A 21704-nucleotide genomic window follows, 5' to 3' on the forward strand; every position below is an offset into this window, starting at 1 on the left:
CATAGAATCATTGAAATATAAAACAATTCCAACCTCTCTTGTGAGACAAACTTTTTTGAGTAAACATACAATTGGCTATCATTTTCAGACACAAATTATATTCTCTATGTCCCAGCTAGTAAGGATACAATAAAGTAAAACTTTTATTTCATAGTTACGTAAAATATATTTATTAGTTATAGAAGAAGGCAACATTAACAACATCTCATAAATTTTTCAAAGGCCATTTGAAGAATAATGAATAGAAATGATTTGTTTTGTCCTAGTATGTCCCAATGGTTGACAAAAAAAATAAAGATAAAAATATTACAGGGAAATTACCACGACAGAGAGGGAGCTTCCTTGCTTAGGAGTGGTAGTTATGATTAGTGAAACATAGTTTTAATTTTAAGTTTAGGTTTATAGTATTGAATATTAAGTTTTAAGACTTATTTTTTGCTTTTATTTTGTTCCTCCTACCCATGACTCCCATTATAACTTTGGGAACTTTTTGTTGAAACATGTAGTTAATCTCTTTGCTACTGCTTCAATAAATTCTTCAGTGGTGACATAACTACTTCTTTCAGTTTTACCTAGAATCAAAGCTAAATCTTTTGTCATGACATCATCAATTTGGACTGTATCAATTGTTGCAGATTCCAACAATTCACCAAATTGAACTACATCTGCGGTACCATCAATCTTACCTCTTTGAATAATACCCTTACTCCAAGCGAAAATTGAAGCAATGGAGTTTGTAGAGGTTTCTTTACCTTGTTGGTGTTGTCTGTAATGTCTTGTGACAGTACCATGTGCAGCTTCACTTTCGAAAGTTTTACCATCATCAGAGATTAAAATAGATGACATTAAACCTAATGAGCCGAAACCTTGAGCGACAACATCTGACTGAACATCACCATCATAATTCTTCATTGCAATAACAAAACCACCTTTTGATTTCAACATTTGCGCAACCATGTCATCGATTAAACGATGCTCATACCAGATACCTTTTGCTTCAAACTTGTCTTTGTAATCCTTTTCATACATGTCATTAAAGATATCCTTATATTGACCATCATATTTCTTCAATATAGTATTTTTTGTTGTTGAGTATAATGGCAAACCTTTTTCTAATGCAAATTCAAAAGAAGAATGGGCAAAACCTTTAATTGATCTTGTAGTATTAAACATACCCAATGCAATACCACCATCGTCATTTCCATCAAATTGGTGTACAGGTAATTCAATATTTGTTTTCCCATCGTCAGAAGTATAAACTAACTTAACTATCCCCTTATTGTTATCTTCTGGGATGACCATGTCAGCTGCTTTATATTGATCACCATAAGCATGTCTACCGATGATAATTGGTTTTTCCCAACCTGGTACTAATCTTGGGATCTTTGGAATGATAATTGGTTCTCTAAACACAGTACCACCAATGACATTTCTAATGGTACCATTTGGTGATTCCCACATTTTTTTCAATTTAAATTCTTGGACTCTTGCCTCATCAGGGGTAATGGTGGCACATTTGACAGCAACACCATATTTCAAAGTTGCCTCAGCAGATTCTTTACTAACCTTATCGTTAGTTTTATCTCTATATTCAATACCCAAATCGTAATACTTTAAGTTAACATCTAAGAATGGTAAAATAAGCTTATCCTTAATCAAACGCCAGATAATTCTTGTTTGTTCATCACCATCCATTTCAACAATTGGATTTTTGACCTTGATTAACGACATGATTGGTTTATTGATTTATTGTTGTGTTGCGTTGTGTTGTGCTGTGTTGTAAAACTGTCGTCCCAACTATACTTGAAGTACCTTGTAATGATTCTATCTTGCAAAAATAGTAAGAATGTAATACAATGACAAGGAATCTAACTAAACAGCTTAACCAAAAAATAAACTAAACTAAACTAAATTAAATTAAATTAAATAAAACCAAAATAAAGTTAAGTTAAACTAAATTGAACTAAAATGAATGTACTTAAATAACTTAAACAGTAAGGAGACAAGAAAGAAGAAAGAATTAATTTAAACAGGTAAAGAGTACCTTATATATATCAAAGGATTACGTTATAAGTATGATAATCTTTTAACTAACCAATCAATGAAGGTATTTATTAGGTATTCTAAGAAGGATTGTTGTGAAGATGGTATGGGAGATATTACTATTGACGTTGAAGCAGAGTTGTTGAAGTCGGCTTGTTGATTGATTGATTGATTGATTGATTGATTGATTGATTGATTGATACATTGATTAATCGATACAAGGTAAGAAAGATACATTGGTTGATTGAATGATTGATGTATGACTCCGCACACGGCAACTACAACTACCTTGTTAGATCATGTTCTTATTCTTGGACAAGTCTGTCCCCTTTGCAGGTATTGGTTGTCATTCATTTTGGACCATAACCGACTCTTGCAAAAGTTCGTTTGAGCTAATGCGAGTGGATAGGTCTAGATGAAGCTCATACTCTTAGTCTTACTCTTAGTCTTACTCTTGCTCTTACTCCAGTACATGATATTGCTTTAGTTCACCTTACCTTACAAGACAGTCAGTTGCAATGAAGATATACTCCCGTTGGTCCCTCAGAGTCAGATTCTTTCTTGTTGAAGATGTGTTTGACTAAACTCTCCCCCCTCCCTATCCTTCCTCCCCTCCCCTCCCCCTTGACCTCTGTATGTTGAGTTTCAACCTTACGATGTGTTCTTGTTGCCGTTGCTGTTGCTGTTTTGTTCTTGTTGGGAGGTGGTGAAGTTCGTGATGCTTGCTTTGGAGGGTAGTTGGAGGGGCAAGGGGGAAAGAAAGTATATGGGAGATGGTTATTGGATGGGATGGGATGGGATTGGATGGGATACAACTGAGACATTTAATGAGACTACATAGGTTGATAGGTATATATAAGAGTAGAAGTAGATCTGTAGTGCCTGTGTGATGGGTAAACAGCCACCAGTATCTGACTAGTGTGCTTCTTGTAGGTCTCTGTCATGTATGTTCGTATGATAGCGCCGTGCGCTGCTATTTTTACCACTTGCAACACTCAAATTTTTGATTCCCTTCCCCCGTCCCCCCAGATTTAACTTAACTTTGATTAGATCACGTTAAGTAAGGTTCAGTTAAGTTAAGTTGAGCTTAAATGAATCTAAATTTTAGAGTTCAAACTATATACATTCTTTATTATACGTAATTTGGTACCTGAGAATGGTACACTCTGCATAGCTGAAATCATACCCTTTGATGAAAATTGTTGTATTTTCTGGTGGTACTGCCACCAACTCTTTAACTCCATGCTTTAACTCTCTCTCAATCGATCAAAAAAATGATTTGTCCTATGTGTTACCAATATCTGACAATGGTGGTTCCACCAGTGAAATACTACGTGTCTTTGGTGGCCCTGCTATAGGTGATATCAGATCGAGAATTGTTAGACTGTTAAACGACCTGGAAATACACGATATTTTAGCCTATAGATTGCCTGTTTCTCAAACTCTAGCAAAGTTGGAATGGAATCAAATTGTGGAAGGTGACCATGACATCTGGTTGAATATCTCTCCTGAGTTGAAGGAGCTATGTAGGTCTTTCTTGATTAACATTCAGAGCGAAATTTTGAAAAGATCAAAGGTCTCGAACTCTTTTAATTTTTCAACTGCATCAATCGGTAACTTATTCTTAACTAGCATTAGATTATTCATGGGTGGATCTTTGGATTCTTCAATTGAATTGATGATGAGAATAGGGAAAGCTAGTTCGAACGTTAATGTCATCCCTTGTATAAATACAAACCATACTCATCATATATCTGCCCTTTTAAAAGATGGTAACATTATCACTGGCCAATCACAAATTTCTCATCCTTCAAAGACTCAATCAATGTCAAATTCAAAAACCCATGTATCAACTTATTATGATGAGGATTTCGCGAACCCAATATATATTTTACCAGAATTGAGAAATTCCCAATTGCATTTTGACAAAGATGATCACGATGATTCTTCAAGTATTTTACCTTCTCCAATTGAAAAAATATTTTATATTAATCCCTATGGTGAAGAAATTAAACCAAAGGCTAATAGAAGAGTCATTGACAAAATAGAAAATTCGGATCTTATCGTATATTCAATTGGCTCTTTAATGACTTCTTTAATGCCGATTTTAAACTTAGGAAATATATCTCATTCGATTTATTCATTGCCATTGGATAAAAAAATTAAAAAAGTCTTGTTAATTAATAATAAGTTCGATAGAGAAACTTACGGATTGTCAGGTTACACCTATGTTAAATTCATTGTAGATTCAATGACGAACTGTCTAATTGATTTTTGTAACGACCATGATACAAAAATCGATTTAGATTTATTACAAGAAAATTGCCCATGGAATAACTTCATTACAGATATTGTTTATTTAAGCAAAGGTGAAATATTACTAGAACCAAATGATTTTAAAAAACATAACATTTCTGTCCATCCGATAGATTCAGACATAATGGAAAATGATTCTCTATGTGATATCTTAACTAAAATCTATCAACAAGCTTGATCTTCTCCCTTATACAAATATCATTTGTTACTAATTTAAATAAAAAAAATATAGATAAATAGATATACACATAAATAAAAGCCATAAATATTTGTAACGATAATAATTTACACTGAATCGATCTCTTTCTAAATTTCTAGTTCTTGTTTCCTAATTTGTGTAAAACTCCACATATTATTCTTTAGAATTATGTATAACTTTAAGTTGTTGATAAAATTTAAAAATCTTCATCAGAGGACACATACTCATCTCCCATTTCTTTCTTCTTCTTCATTCTTTCCTTCTTTTTCTTTCTCAACTCTGCAGCAGACAATTTAGATTTCTTCTTGGCGCCAGCCACTTTGTTACCCATAGCATCAAAGGTATCGCCTTCTTCCTCTTTTTTCTCAATCCTAGGTCCAGATCCTTGTCCGGTAACCCAATTATGTCCAGATGGTGTCATTTTACCATCTTTAACTGCCCAAACTTCATCAGTCAGATTCTTGGTGAACTCAGCTGAATGTGTAATAATTATTACACCACCATCAAAAGCTTTTAGCGCCTTAGATAATGCCCCTAATGAATCACGATCCAAATAATTTGTAGGTTCATCTAGAACAATTAGATGAGGTCTTTGCCATGTACATGCAGCTAATACTAACTTGACTTTTTGACCACCAGATAAGCCTCTGATTCTAGAGTGAGACACCAGCTCGGCGTCTAAACCTAACATGGCGCAATGTTCTTCGATTTCTTTCCTTGTTAGAGGACGGAATTGACCAGATGCTAGTGCTTCCTTCATATCAACTTCAGCAACCAATTTTGAATGTGTTTCTATTAACTCCCCTCTAGGTAGCCAAGCGTTATCAACTGTCATCATTGGAACCCATCTTTCTGATTTCATTCCAATATTTTCACCTAACAAAAATGAACATTCATACTCATAAGTATTTTTAAACTTCCTTCTAGAATGTATTCCAGCAATTCTTCTAGGAGTTCCTTCAATCTTAAAAATTTTGTTCATTGATTCGACATCATTTTCATCGATCTGTCTATTGGCTCTATCCATTGTTTCTCTATCTTCCCCAGTTTGGAACCTCCATTGGATATATTCCGAAGGTGTCTTGTCTAAATGAGACTCGATGTGGGCAAAAGCATGTTGTTTGATATAAGCAATACGACAATTTTCATGGGTATAAACATCACCTTCAGTGGGTAACAATTCACCTGTTAAAACATTGATTAATGTTGACTTACCTGCACCATTTGGTCCAATAACAGCAATTCTGGATGATAAGGAACATTGAAAGGTAATGTCGGAAATTTGTGGTTTAGAAGTTCCTGGGTATTGGAAAGACATATTAGAAACTTTGACAATTGCTTTCTGCTTTGTTTTAACACCTTCTAAATATCCCGGTTCTGGGAATTTGAATTCCAGCTCTGTAGCGCCAAGCTCATAATACGATTTAGCGGATGGACATTTAGTGACGAATTCAGATAAATTACCCTTGTATTTTCTCAATTTCAATCCTTCATAGTGAATAATATACTGACAAACACTGTCCAAGAATGAAGAATCATGAGAAACAATAATACTGGTAATCCCACAAGTAATCAAGTAATCAACTAACCATTGGACGTTTACAGTATCTAAGTGATTGGTTGGTTCATCTAATAGCAAAATATCGGCATTCTTTAATACTGCTCTGGCTAAAGCCAATTTCATTTTCCAACCTCCAGATAAAGAAAAAATAGACATATTACACATCTCATCACTGAATCCAAACTCTTTCAATTTTGCAAGAATTTCTTCCTTAGTACCAACATCACCTTCGAATACAAAATCAACGACTGAACTCTCAGCATGAGTATTATCAATATCATGTTCTACATAAACGGTTCTGCATTCATCTTGAGTTGGAAAGCCTTCAACTTGTCCATTGGCAATAGCTCTCATAAGAGTTGACTTACCAGCACCATTTGGTCCACATAACCCATATCTCCTGCTTCTCTTTAATCTTAGATGAGTTTTGTTTAATAATATTTTGGCACCATAAGCTAATGAAAACTCACAATCACATAAATCTTCACCTTCTTCTTCAACTTCTTCCCTATTTGGAGGTTCAGGAATATTATCAACAGCTAGCTTTCTAAATTGATCTAAGATTTGTTTAGCCTGATTCTCATGTAAGTAAACAGTCATATAAGGGGTAATATGAGTGAACCATTCTTGTTGGTCTATTATCCTTTCATCAACCAAATTGGCAGCAAGAGCAGCAATATATTCAATTACAATTTTAAATCTTGCTGGCACATTTTCAGCTTTTAATAGATTAGTGAATATATCCAAGGTAGTCTTGATATCACCAGCATGAGAAACTTCTGGTAATACATCACCTTCACCAACATTACCAACTCTTCTTAAAGTTTTCAAACCTCTTAAGGTAACCTCACGAGCTTCAGGATCAGCAATAGTAGCAAAATTACTTTTTAAACCTGGTAGAAGTTTATCCAAAAATGGAGCAACAACTTGTGGATCATCTACCAATTTACACATATTATCTATAATAACAGCTGTTTTACGTTTAATTGAAGTTTCCCTTTCATTTAAACCTCTTGCTAACAATGGGACCATAATGGAAAGGGTCGCAGGTGTAACTTCAGAGACAAAAGTTGTTGCACCTAACAGATGAACAGTTTCAGGAACTTCATTTGGATTAGCAATACATTCGATTAATTTTGGTATAAATTTTTCGATATCTTTATTATCGACAGTTTCAGTAGCCTTTGTAATTGTGGAAGTAGCAGCATCTTTAACTTCTTTTTTAGTATCCCACATAGCTTCTGACAGTATTGGAATCAATTCAGGCATTCTTAAAGCAATTTGTTCTTTAGCACAATCGACCAAAGTAGAAATAGTAGCCAAAATAGAAACCTTTTCTTGCCATTTATTAGTCTTTTCTAAACAGTCAGTTAGATGTGGTAAGATAGCTTTTGTAGCAACAGGATTGATAGCTTTAACAATAGCAACTAAAGCATTACCTGAAGCATGTCTAATTTTAGCATCTTTATCACCACATCTTGCACAAATCAAAGGGACAGTAGCAACAACATATGGTTCAACAGATGGGGATAAATTTACTTCGTTGGCAATATGAGAAACAGCAGTAATAAAATTGAAAACTGTCTTATTATCTTCAATACCTTTATTTAATTCGATGAAGAAATTTTCAGGTATATCATGTTCAATAATATTACCATTAATAAAAGAAGATATCTCAGTTGAAATGTTACTAATATTATCATTTTCACAAATTTTAAGTTCAGCCATCAATTGGCCAAGAACTTCGATAGATTGTTGCGAATCTGACATTCTATCTTCCCTCTATATGTTTCCTATTATTAGCAGACCTTATAAAAAACCGATCAACATTCAGTATACGATACAAACTAATATATATTAATATAAATATTAATTAAAAGAAATAAATTGATAACTGATGTAACCCAATCTACTGTGTCATTTATATATTTGAGATCAAATTAACAAATTTACAAACTACAATAATTTTTGACAAGAGTTTAAAGAAAAAATATGATAAATGATAAAAGATAGAAAAGAACAAACTATGAAGTATATAAATAAATCCATTTCTCGATAATCGATAGAATTTATACATGAGAGAATAGCAAAAATATGCAGCCTACAATGTCTTTCTTCAACAAATATATACTATCAGCGACTCCTCATTTTATGCTCTGGTCCTATGTATATAGTTAGTTATATTGCCTTTATAAGAATATAATAATTAGCAATAACGTTAAAAAGCAAAGCAAAAAGTGGTTGAGTTAACATCCAGTCATCCTTTATATATATCATAGCAACTATAATAATAGCTATGCTGGGTAATTTGTAACCACAAATCAAATAAATGTAAAGTTAATTATCGTCATTAAAGATACTGAACTTAACTTAACCATATATATACTATACTGTTGAGGTTTTGGTATGCAATATTGTAATTTACCTTATTGTAAAGTGACATATTTCATTTCATTTTGAAATATTTAGTGTCATCCTAGATGAGTGACAGGGTATTATAGGTTATTTTGAATAAAGAGTAGCTATATATATATATATGTGTGTGTGTGTGATTATATATGGTTATATGTTAGTTTATTGTTTGGAGAGTTGTATAAATATGATGGTTTCTACAGCTTGTTTTTTAAATGTGGTTGAGTGGGAGTTGTCATTTTAAGTTTTTACAATTAATACTATAGTGGTTTCGAATACTGTTATCAACATAGCATAGTGTACTAGAGCGTATACTAAAGTGTATGTGTATGTGGATATATAATGAGCTAGTGTTTACAAATTAGTTTGTTCGTTCAATAGGACTTCTAGGACAATGGGCTCAGGGGTCTACCCCTAATATTTTAGGGGTTGGTCAACTTACCCAGATAGGAAATATATGGTTTTATTGAAGTTTTGTGATAGGGTTAAACAATACCCTAACACATCTACGGTTAGGGTTTTGTGTTTTTAGGTATTGTAAAGTAAACGTCTAAAGGTTAAGAATTGGCTTACCTAACCTCTCACTCTAGACTCAAATAATGCATTCTCCAAATCAATACAATATTGTTGTACTTTGTAGAGATGCATCGACGATTTCTTTCTATATTAATTATAGATGTTGATTGGCCTGTATTTATTTTATCCTTGAACGTACTTGTATGTGTGTCACGGGTTCACAAACATAATGATCTTCCTTCTATTATTAGTGGATACCACCAGCCAATATCTGAGATTCTCACTTGATTCAATTTGAATGGTCAGCTCAGCATTCTCTGTAAGTAAGACACTCAACTAATGTGAAAGGCTTAAAAAAGAAAAATAGGGATCCGGGTAACCTGTCTAAAACTTAACCGCTACTGCCACAAACAAACAAATATAAAATTAATTGGATTTTGTGTCATTTTTTCTTTATTTATTATTAATTTATCTTGAGGGGTGTTCCTTTGTGACACAAAAAAAAAAGAACAAAATACAAAAAGATTGAAAATGGCAATGCTATAAAAAGCAGGAAGTTTCTTGATCAAATGGATATTCTTAAATAACAACTTTTGTAATTAGTAAAGGTAAATGAAACCTTTACTAAACAGAGAAAGTAATTCCATATACAATTTGGAAATATATAAATATTCCTGAATATGTTATAATGTAATTGCGCTTTTAGTTTAGTTCAGTTTAGTTTAATTTAATTTGATTTAATTTACCCGACCGACCAATTTACTTAAAGCGTACAATTTCTAGTTCCGAAATTTCATTTCAATAATTATGATGTAATTTGATATACACACATACAATCAAATTCATCTCATCGGATTTGTTTGGTATTGTGAAAGAGATATAATACAATTCGATTTATTTACAATTTCTATCTATATAGTACTATAACATTCTGTATTCACTTATATTTGTGTTTTTTGAATACACTACATAAATATTATATTAATACCACCTAAATCAAATAGTTTACATGGTTAATACGTTCGAATTAGAATTAAACGATGATACATCTGTAGAATATTATGGAGATAAAAATGACCTACTATCAATAATTAAAAACCAAACTTCTGAATTTAATGGAGAGTTTAACAGTAAATCAGGTAAATCGAAATATAAAATTGCTACTGTTTGTATTGCCAACAATAACGTAGATTATCACTATTGTAATAAAATTAAAAATGTATTACTAAAATTTAATGATATTACAGATAATAAAAATTTGATTATTACGAATGAAAATAACGATAAAATATTAAAGGTTAATTTACAAAATATAATACTACAAAAAAATTTAATTAGTTTATTGAATGTTTTATCTAACAAATCATTAGAATATGAAATAGAGCTTGAGAGAAAAAAATCATTACGATCAAATTTAACCAAAACTAAAGAAGTAAAATCAAAATCAAGATTTAAAAAGAGAAGGGTATCCAATTTAAATTCGACAGATCACCAAATTAAAAAAATATATAAAGATTTATTATATGATGGAATAATATTAGAATTTAATGAAGATCTAAGTTTTTGGAAAATAACATCAAATATATTCCTAATTTATAAAGAATACAGTTTTAATAAATTTTCAGATGAGACAAATACAGTGTTGGATGAACTTTTCTCGAAAAGGATAAAATTTAATGATTTTAATTATGATCCTGAATTTCAAGGAAATCATTTCCATAACCATCATGCAACAAATTTCATTCAAAAAAGATTTAACAATCATATTATAGATTATACAAAGTATAAACTACGTGATATACAGATTTCTTTTGATCCAAATATTTCATTATTGAATGTCAAAATGTTACCATTTCAGATTCAATCTGTTCAATGGATGTTAGATAAGGAATTGGAACATATTATTTACAATGAAGATATTTCGATTATAGAATTGAATAAATTTCTAAACTCTCGTGTATCGTATGGTTATGAATATATAGAACCATTAGGTACTGGTGAAGAACCAATATTTTGGAATAAATTTACAAATTATATTGCAACGTATAAAGAAGCCAAAGATATTTATGAATCTATGACATCAGGTATTAGTCAATATGGTGCAAAGGGATTGTTATCAGAAGAAATGGGTTTAGGTAAGACGATTGAAATATTATCACTTATATTATTGAATAAAAGGAAAATTTTGGATAATAGCATTGAAAATAATACATTTTCGTCTGATGATGGAAGAAGTATACTAAAGACAAAATGTACTTTAATTATTTGTCCAAACGCTATTCTAGAACAGTGGATAAATGAAGTTAAATCGCATACCACAGGTCTATCCATATTTCATTATAAAGGCTACCAACATGTGAAAAAATATTTTAAAACTGACATTATTGGTGAAATTGTAGAACAGTTGGCAAACTATGATATTATTATAACGACATACACAGTAGTTGCCAATGAAGTTCATTACGCTGAATATAATGTTAATTTGAGGGCGAGAAAAAGTGTTGGTCTGCCAAAGTATGATTACTCCTCTCCACTTTCTCTAATGCAATTCTATAGAATAATTTTAGATGAAGTTCAAATGCTACATAGTGGTAGCACAAAGGCAGCAAAATGTACTAGTTTATTACACAGGGTTCATACTTGGGGTGTATCAGGTACTCCAATTCAATTAATTCGTGATTTCCAAACTATTTTGTCATATCTTCAGATTCATCCCTTTAATAAGTTTCCTGAAATTGTGAACAATATTAATAATACTGTCATTAATTGGTCCAATGATAAATCAGATTTAGCAACTGATGACATTTCAAATGTTACAAATGGTTATACATTTAATTTGACCGAATTAATGAATCTTTTTATTGATTTCAACATTTCTATCCGACACATTAAGAAGAATGTAAAAGATCAGATAAAGATCCCAAAACAAGAGAATTACCTTGTTTCTTTGGATTTTGCACCAATCGAATGGGATAATTATTTGGATTTATGGAATGCATTTCTGGAAGCATCGGGGTATAGTGCTGATGGTTCGGGTACTACACGACTAACAGATATGCAGCTAAATCAATGGCTATCCAAACTGAGGTATTTGTGTTGTCATGCACTTATCCCAGAACATAATAAGCTAAAAAGCAAAAATTCTAAATTCAACTTAAAACTTCACAACATTGATGACATATTAAAATTAATGACTATTGAAGCGGTTGAAAAGCTTGATATTCTTTACAGGGATAATTACTGGTTAAAGTTGAAATCAGCTCAAGCCAAGATGGAGCTACAAAATAACCCAAAGGGTGCTCTTTTAGTTTTAGAAAGTGTTAAAACACAATTGAGAAATGATCTTAAAGATAAGTTCTCTATAAATGACCCTTTTGACATTTCATTAGTTTCTGATATTCTGAAATATGAAGAAATTAAATCAGATAAATTATCTGATGACAATTCTGAATCGTTAGAGGTTGTTTCAAGGAATTCTGATGTGATGAGAATAAGAGCTTACATGGACCTGTTACATCAGTGTTATTTTTTTATAGCAACTGCGTATTATTTTATGGGTTCTCACAAGTTGGAACAAGTAGATGATGAAAATGAAAAATTAAAATTAATTAAAAATAATGAAGATGGTAATAAAGATGATAACATGGATATTGAACAAAAGAAGTATACTGATGTATATTCAGAAAATGAAATGAAGGAAATTCAGTCCATGCAGACATTAGAACAAGATAATTACAGTGACGCAGAAAAACTAAGGCAACAGATATTATTATCAAGAGCTCAAAAGGTTGAATCAACAATAGAGGAAATGAGAACCTCATTCAATAAAAAAAACAAAATATTTCCAACATCTTTGAAATTGATAGATTTTGGGTCTGAACGAGACTTTTCTACTAGTATTTCAACATCAAAAAGCTTTCAGAAATTGAATGAATTGATAAATTTAGTTAACAAGCAGGCAAGCCAATTCAATGATTTTTTTTCAGAATTGCTGAAGTTATCATACCAGCCAATTACAAGGGATTATGATGAAAATAATAGTGATGATAATAAAGATGAAAAGGCACAAGAGTATACCAATTCTATTGATGATCAGGACAAGGTTTTTTCATACTTATCATGTATGGAAAAAATATTGGTCAATAGAGATTTGTTATTAAATTCGGATGAGGAAATTAAAATTCCTAAAAAATTGGCACCATCTGCTCAACAGCTTTCAGATTTCAATCTTGGATTGCTTTCAAAATTAGATTTGGTTGGAGGGATACCCTTTAAACCAATTTTTGATGAGTTAAAAAATACTAGGATAGTGGTCTCTTTGACAAATAAACCCTCTATATCAAATTCCACTAATAATAAATTTGAAGAGCATTTACTATCATATGAAGGTGAATTGAAAAGGATGAAAAGGGAAAATAAACAGCTTAGGGAATCTCTTAAAAAGATAAATACTATATATAACTCGAAGGTCGAGTATTATAGTCATTTACAAAAAATATCAGACTCGTTGGTCTCCCTGTTACAATTAGAAAGAAACAATAGAGCGGTAATATTAAGATCGATAAGAAATGATGACAAATACTCGCAAAATCTGAAACATATTAACACAGCAGAATCAAGAATTAAATATCTGAATAGTTTGAATATTCTTCGTGAATCTGCTAGAGACAATAAATCCTTCAATTGTACAATTTGCTTGAATCAAATATACACTGGATCGATTATTAAATGTGGGCACTTTTTTTGCAAGAAATGTATTCAAAGTTGGCTAAAAAATAAAAATTCGTGCCCACTTTGTAAAACTGAAACTGGATTATCTGAAATTTACAATTTTAAATTCAAAGAGGAAGATACAGAATACAGTTCATATGGATCACAACCTAAATCTAAAGAAATAAGTGATGAATGCTATGAAAATGATCGCATAACAGATGATGAAATGGTGAAAAAGGAAGATGAATTGATGAACTCAAGAGACAGTGATTCAATATTCAATGAGAAGTTTGTAACGTTCTCTTCATTAAAAGAAGTCCAAAAGATATTGTTAAAGGAAAGCTATGGTGCAAAGATTGATTCTGTAGTTAAACTTATATTGTATTTAAGAATTAAAGCTGAGAGTGAAAATGATGAGCCACCACAGATTCTATTGTACTCTCAAAGTTTAGATTTTCTCAAAGTTATATCAGAAGTATTGACAATTCACGATATTAAACATTTATCTTCCCTCTCAAATGTTGCAACAGTTGGTGGAACGATAGAGAAATTTAAAGAAGATTATTCGTATACATGTCTCCTATTGAATGTAAAAACATTAGGTGCAGGTTTAAATTTGCTAAATGCAAGACATATTTTTTTATTAGATCCAATAATAAATAACAATGATGAACTACAAGCAAAGAGTCGGAATAATAGAATAGGGCAAACCAAGACCACATTTGTTTGGAACTTTATGATACGTAACTCTGTTGAGGAGAATATCATGAGATACAAATGTATGTTAGATGGTAAGAGAAAAGAAAGAAAGATTGAAGAACACTTAGATTCTGATGAAGAATTTCCATCTGACGAGGAGGAGCAATTTGAAATGAATGAAAGCACAGGTGAAACGGTATCTAAAAAGCATTTATGGAATTGTTTCTTTCAGAAGAACAATGTTTAAAAATATATTATTAACAAAGTACACTTAATTAAAGATTATGCTATAAATTGTATTGGTGAATAAAGTTAGGATCAATAAAGAAGCGTCAATTGGATAACACCAATATTTTAAGGCTACATTCTCTTTAATTAATTTATAAAATTAAAAATTGTTATCTCGAAATATATAAGGAAAATAACTATATTAATGACTTCATAGATTTATAAAGCATATCTTAAAGTAAGATATTTTGAGATGAAAGTGACATTACATAGAAACGTCTCAAAAAAAAGCTGCTGCACTTACTTCGTTTTGTACCAAGTGCAAAAAAGAAATTTGGACGAGTCCGGAGTCGAACCGAAGACCTCTCCCATGCTAAGGGAGCGCGCTACCAACTACGCCACACGCCCGTTATTTGTTGTCTTTTGTTGTAGGAAAAGATGGAACTAAGGCATCGTTATCATCAGCAACGATGTATTGATTCCACGTTAGTACAAGATGACAGGAATAAGGAAAGAGGATCTGTCATGATTGTTAAAAGGAATGACGCTAATAGATAACTGACATGACGTATATAAAGGACATAGTTCCTGAAGTAAAGATATACACTTTTGTTATTAAACAGAAGACCATAGAAATCCTTATATATTTAATACTACTGTATAGTTATTATAATAGTTAATTAACCTCATAGAGCTTATAACTAGTAACCTTAAGTATTTACTTCTACGGCTTGTTTCCCTAGATAAATACTTAATACATTGATATTCAATATTCCGGATCAAACAATACAACGACTGAGTGAATGTCACGTGAACTATATAAGGGTAACCTAAGGATCCGGAGGCATCTCATCGGAACTGAGATATATAAAAGCGAACATGGGTACAGTCCCGAGTATATAGTTGTCTTCTATATCGTTTATAGTTTATATAGAAGGACAAGGCTAAGAACCTTAAGATCGTCAACTATCTTATATACTTGTCCCGTATCTACAATAAAGACAAGACTAATTGTATCGAACATATTACAACATCTGGTAGCGCACTGTTACTTAGGATACCTCGATTATTTTTACTAGTTACTACTCGTTAATTTTGCTATGTCTACATCAACAACCTTTCATTCTGAAGAGGGAAAAGAAACCTCCTCGACCACCAAACGTATGGGTCGTGTTGCAGCAGCATTCTATGGTACTCACGACGTACTTACAATTAACAGTTTTTTGAGCACCATGAGAATCCAATTTGCGATGCAAGATCTTCCAGAGACGAAACGTATTCCTTTCGTTGCAATCCACTTTGAAGCTCTTGCCAGATCATGGTTCGAGATGTGGTCCGAGGAGAATATGGATGCCCCTTACGAAACCTTTGTCAAAGCTTTCAAGAAAAGGTTTGAACAAGCAGCTAATCCAGAAAAACTGCTCAGTGACATAGAAAAGCTAAAACCAATGGAAATTGGTATCGAAGCTTTCATCACTGAATTTGAACGCTTACACCGACTATTACCGCAGGGAGAAATACCATTGTTCATTACGAAACACCTCTACTTACGGAACATGGATGAATCCATTGCGACTGCCATCGATTTAGCAAACCCTCAGACCCTCGAGGAACTGTACAATATGACCTATCAACATATTCCTCGCAAGGACAGAACCACGTATACCGTGAACAAGAACGAAACAGTTAAGTCCACTGACGATATTTTGACTACGACCGCAGCAATTTACCGTCGTAATCACGATCGGAATGGACGTACTAACAGAGGGAAAGTTGGTAAGAATCATTACTCGTTACGTAATGAAAGAAGAACCAAAGGATTATGTTACCGCTGTGGTAAAGCTGATCACATGTATAAGGATTGTCCAGAAGGTCGTAAAACCTACTCAGACAATAAAGGACCTGAAAAGGCGAGGCCTCACCAATACTAAGGCCTTCCCGCAAACAGACCGCAGTGCTGTTCAACTGTGTCCCATCATTGAGAAATCTATCCCAGAAATAGGAAAAACTTCAATCGTTAAAGCTACAACCAATAACACAGCCATCCACGTACTTTTGGATACAGGCTCGCCAACTTCTTTTATTAACCACAGACTTATTACAAAATTAGACTTAGAAGTATACAAAGCACCGAAATTTTCATTTAAAGGTGTTGTATCGGAAGAGTCAGCTAACACGACCGAAGCTGTCGAAGTTCCGTTGAAGATTGATAATAAGACCTTTACGATTCAAGCCTACGTCACCGAGTACATAGGTCATGATGTTATTATAGGCTATCCGACACTTCAACGTTTTCCAGAACTATTCGATAGTGTCAGCACTGACGTCCCCGTCTACAGTATAATTTCTACAGAAGAAGTTCCACGTACAATAAATAAGGATATATATTGGGTCAACACTGTAATAAACACAAGTACAAATTCATCATTTGAAAAACTGCCACATTGGTTAGCTGAAAAGTATAAAGACACGGTAAGAGATGATTTACCTGCTCGTGATAAGAACTCTAACCCGATTGTGTTCCATGAGATCGAATTAATCTCTGGAATGAAAACACCAAAATCTCAACCATACAGAGTTACTCCTAAGGTCGAAGAAGAGATCAATAAAATTGTAACTGACTTAATTGACAAACAGTTTATAATTTCCTCTAAATCCCCTTTCAGTTCTCCGATTGTTATGGTTAAGAAGAAAGATGGAACGTACCGTCTATGTGTGGATTACCGAACATTGAATAAAGCTACAGTTAAAGATCCGTTCCCATTACCTCGAACTGAGTCAGCCCTCGCTAAAATAGGTGCTGCATCAATATTCACAACACTAGATCTACATAGTGGTTATCACCAAATTCCAATGAAAAGAGAGGATAGATACAAAACAGCTTTCGTTACACCAAGTGGAAAATATGAATATACCGTAATGCCATTCGGACTAGTGAATGCACCTAGTACGTTCTCTCGTTATATGGCCGATCTCTTTAGAGAAATGAAATTTGTAAACGTATATCTTGATGATATTTTGATCTTCTCATCATCAGAAACCGAACACTGGAAACATATTGATTTAGTATTACAGAAACTAAAGAACGAACAATTAATAGTAAAGAAACCGAAATGTTCCTTTGCCGAAAAAGAAGTGGAATACCTTGGCTATATAATCTCGGAACATAAGATTAAGCCCGTTCAGAGTAAGTGTGAAGCAATTAGTAAATTCCCTACACCGAATAATGTGAAGGCAGCTCAACGTTTCCTTGGGATGATAAATTACTATCGACGCTTCATACCACATTGTTCTACGATTGCCAAACCTATACAGGATTATATCAATGAAGAGTCAACATGGCTTCAACCGCAGACTGACGCAATGAATGAGTTGAAAACAATACTGACGAATCACCCGATTCTTGTGCCGTTCCAACCCAATGGTAATTATCGACTCACGACGGATGCTTCGAAATATGGCATTGGCGCAGTCTTGGAAGAAGTTACACCTACCGGTAACGTCTTAGGCGTTGTGGGATATTACTCTCAATCATTGAAGGGCGCGCAGCAGAATTACCCCGCTGGCGAACTCGAACTTCTCGGTATAGTTCAGGCATTAGATCACTTCAAGTACCTTCTACATGGTATTCACTTCTCGTTACGTACTGACCACGTAAGTCTCTTGTCTCTAAGGAATGAGACCGAACCAGCTCCGAGAGTCCAACGTCATTTGGATAAATTGGCCGATTATGACTTCGAATTAAGTTACATTCCGGGACCAGAGAATGTCGTCGCCGATGCGTTATCTAGAGTTGGGTATAATGGAGACCGTCCTAAAGAAATCGTCCGAAGCATCGCCGCAATCGATGGAATAGTCCATATTGATCCCACTACGTGGTTCCTTGACTGGTGTGCCGACCCGTTGGCGGGTGCAGCCCTCGAGGCGTTAGGTGTTAACGCAGATATTGACATCAATAGTGGTGACGCGAGTGCATTTAAGAAATATCGAAAGAAATTTAAATTGTCTACAAAATACTCCGAACTGTTTTCTTTTAAGAACGACGTCTTACGATATAGAGAACAGGTAGTCGTCCCGAAACGCAGAAGATTCGAACTACTACGAGTATATCACGATCATGGAATTCATGGAGGGCATTTTGGCGAAAACGTAACCTTTACGAAACTAAGGGCTGAATATTTCTGGCCAAAGATGTACCATGACATTAAATCCCATATCAAATATTGTACGCATTGTCAAATGATGAAAGCGCACCGTTTAAAGAACCAAGGCTTGTTGACTCCGTTAGATGTTCCGAAAGGCCGTTGGATTGATATCGCTATGGATTTCGCAACTGGACTCCCACCCGCTTTTGGAGGAGAGAACATGATCATGGTAGTAGTAGACCGATTCACTAAGAGAGCGCACTTTATTGCCGCACAGACTCCCTTACACTCCTCAGATGTATTAAACCTAATGTTTAGATATATCTTTGCGTATCATGGGTTCCCGAAAACAATAACAAGTGACCGAGATGTCAGATTCACTTCGAATATCTATAGAGAATTTACGGAACGTTTAGGAATCAAATTAACTATGTCATCCTCTAATCACCCGCAAACCGATGGTCAGTCAGAGCGAGTAATCCAAATTTTGAACAGATTACTTAGAACATACGCATTCTCCGATCACCGCAGATGGGCATGGCTATTACCACAAGTCGAATTTGTGTATAATTCTACACCGAATAGAACACTTGGTATGTCACCTTTCGAAGCTGATTTGGGATATGTTCCGAACGCACCTCTACTGAAAACGGATGGTGAGTTAGACGCCAGACATACCGGAGGAGTTGAATGGACCAGGAGAGTGAAAGCAATAACGATGAGAATACAAGATGCTCTCACGGAAGCACAAGCTGAAATGGAAGTCGAACAAAATCGCAAAAGAAGACCCTTGATTTTTGAGAAAGGAGAATTCGCGTTAGTGCATCGAAATGCATACTTCCACGCAGGCAAGTACAAAAAGATTCAACCGCTTTTTGTTGGACCGTTTAAAGTCGTTAAAAAGATTCATGATAATGCTTATGAATTGGACTTACCCACGCATGTTAAAACACACAGAGTAATCAACGTACACCATTTGAAGAAATTTGTAAGTCGACCTGACAAGTACCCTAAAGAAGCTCCGATCACAGAAGAAGAAATTTTAGAACGAGCTAACGAAGTTACAGGGTTAGTTGGAATATCCGAAGATAAAAAGACTTACTACTGTACAATGGAAGATGTAGACCCAACAATTAGTGTTCCACTTACTGAAGAACAATACAACAAGATCCCGTTATGGACTAGAACCTCAATATGGAAGAATTTCAAACAATTATATCTAGACGAGCATCCAGACGAAGAGGGGGAAGATGTTGTAGGAAAAGATGGAACTAAGGCATCGTTATCATCAGCAACGACTGTGTGAATGTCACGTGAACTATGTAAGGGTAACCTAAGGATCCGAAGGCATCTCATCGGAACTGAGATATATAAAAGCGAACATGGGTGCAGTCCCGAGTATATAGTTGTCTTCTATATCGTTTATAGTTTATATAGAAGGACAAGAATAAGAACCTTAAGATCGTCAACTATCTTATATACTTGTCCCGTATCTACAATAAAGACAAGACTAATTGTATCGAACATATTACAACATCTTTTAAGAACAAGGGGATCTATATCATTAATAATTTAACAAATTACAACTTTTCTATTCTTTTCATTGACTATTAATCTTCTGTTCTGGTAAACTTTTAATTATTTTTTATTGTTTAATTGAAGGTTTCATTTGGTGTACGTTAGAATAAAGGCGAATTTGCGTTTATTTAAGGGAATTTTATAATGTGGATCTGTATGGAAAAGTAAATATACAATTAATTAATTCTCTGGGTGTATTTTTCTTTATATACAAGTAAGTATACTGAATAGTATACAATAATATACAATAATCTCTTCTTATAGCACCCTTCATTATCGGAAACTATCTCATGGCTACGACACATATCTCGTCGGCTATCAAGATTCGCATTGAGAAACATCAGAATAATTCATTCTAGGAGATATAACTTGTTTATAAGAAAAGTAATTATAGTTATGATACTATTGTTAGAAGCTGAAATTAATATTATTAAAAATTCACATAGCATTATATGAAGAAGTATCTGTATGGGGTATATATATTTAACATTAATAATTGTAGAGGCTCATTGAACAGTAATATTCCCAATACGGCTGGGCATCAACTACCGATAATCGAGATAACAGAGAAATATTTAGCAATATTTAATGTAGAAATATATTTTGAATTTTTTGAAGGGACACAATTATAAAATTTGTCATGTTTTAATATTTTAATTATTGAGAAAAGAAACAAGATGAATGCTCCAGAAAAGATGATAAATTTTTAGTACGTAAGACTATCAAAACTTATGATATGTGAATGACCATTTTAACCAATAACTTGGTTTCAATTACTTTATTTACATTTATATGTCCAAAGTTGTGTTTACTATTTAGAAATTTAACTTCTTATATTTCTAATTGCTAAAACTTTTAGAACTAAATTCCTTGATAATTAATAGATCATAATATTAGTTATAATATGTAATCAAAAGTTTCTTACTATCTCAGCTTTCTTCCAAATCTTAAAATTTTACTTTATGTTTGATTTTGCATTTGTTCTTTACTAACATTAGCTATTAAGGTTCCTCTTATACTTGGTTGATTTAAGGTAACTTACGTAAAATTTCCAAACTTTGATATATAGAAGTTTAAGAAAATAGATTGTTCAGAGGAAAGGTGTGACACTTCATTAGTCAGGAGTTGTACCATCACTATATTTTAATAAAATAGTAAATTAGGTACTAAATTAAAACTGAAAAAGGTCATTTATGATCCCATCAGCAACTCGCCTTTGTGAGATACTACATAGCTACCATTTTCAACAGCAATTTCTCAAAGGAAAATTATATTATATCACATTTAATGTTCT

At 33.2% G+C, this 21704-nt stretch overlaps 6 protein-coding genes and 1 non-coding gene across 7 annotated transcripts; 4 read left to right on the forward strand and 3 right to left on the reverse strand.

The window, feature by feature from the left end:
* Nucleotides 1-471: 471 nt before the first annotated feature.
* Kpol_1048p70 (uncharacterized protein) lies at nucleotides 472-1731 on the reverse strand (the record flags this gene model as incomplete). The annotated part of the gene is made up of 1 exon (XM_001646447.1): nucleotides 472-1731. One exon carries the CDS (start codon nucleotides 1729-1731, stop codon nucleotides 472-474), a length of 1260 nt encoding a protein of 419 aa, XP_001646497.1.
* Nucleotides 1732-3235: 1504 nt separating this feature from the next.
* Nucleotides 3236-4537, forward strand: Kpol_1048p71 (uncharacterized protein; the record flags this gene model as incomplete). The annotated part of the gene is made up of 1 exon (XM_001646448.1): nucleotides 3236-4537. One exon carries the CDS (start codon nucleotides 3236-3238, stop codon nucleotides 4535-4537), a length of 1302 nt encoding a protein of 433 aa, XP_001646498.1.
* Nucleotides 4538-4754: 217 nt separating this feature from the next.
* Nucleotides 4755-7889, reverse strand: Kpol_1048p72 (uncharacterized protein; the record flags this gene model as incomplete). Its single annotated transcript, XM_001646449.1, has 1 exon — nucleotides 4755-7889. The coding sequence occupies one exon, from the start codon at nucleotides 7887-7889 to the stop codon at nucleotides 4755-4757; it is 3135 nt and encodes a 1044-aa protein (XP_001646499.1).
* Nucleotides 7890-10056: 2167 nt separating this feature from the next.
* IRC20 (E3 ubiquitin-protein ligase IRC20) lies at nucleotides 10057-14706 on the forward strand (the record flags this gene model as incomplete). The annotated part of the gene is made up of 1 exon (XM_001646450.1): nucleotides 10057-14706. One exon carries the CDS (start codon nucleotides 10057-10059, stop codon nucleotides 14704-14706), a length of 4650 nt encoding a protein of 1549 aa, XP_001646500.1.
* Nucleotides 14707-15022: 316 nt separating this feature from the next.
* Nucleotides 15023-15095, reverse strand: Kpol_1048trna2. Its single transcript has one exon. It is a non-coding gene; the product is annotated as a tRNA-Ala (tRNA).
* A 692-nt stretch (nucleotides 15096-15787) lies between these two features.
* Kpol_1048p74 (AGL178W family transposase) lies at nucleotides 15788-16618 on the forward strand (the record flags this gene model as incomplete). Its single annotated transcript, XM_001646451.1, has 1 exon — nucleotides 15788-16618. One exon carries the CDS (start codon nucleotides 15788-15790, stop codon nucleotides 16616-16618), a length of 831 nt encoding a protein of 276 aa, XP_001646501.1.
* Nucleotides 16437-20138, forward strand: Kpol_1048p75 (Tkp3 protein; the record flags this gene model as incomplete). The annotated part of the gene is made up of 1 exon (XM_001646452.1): nucleotides 16437-20138. One exon carries the CDS (start codon nucleotides 16437-16439, stop codon nucleotides 20136-20138), a length of 3702 nt encoding a protein of 1233 aa, XP_001646502.1.
* Nucleotides 20139-21704: the final 1566 nt, after the last annotated feature.

This window comes from Vanderwaltozyma polyspora, genomic scaffold (assembly GCF_000150035.1).
Source record: "Vanderwaltozyma polyspora DSM 70294 KpolScaffold1048 genomic scaffold, whole genome shotgun sequence".
Lineage (NCBI taxonomy): Eukaryota > Fungi > Ascomycota > Saccharomycetes > Saccharomycetales > Saccharomycetaceae > Vanderwaltozyma > Vanderwaltozyma polyspora.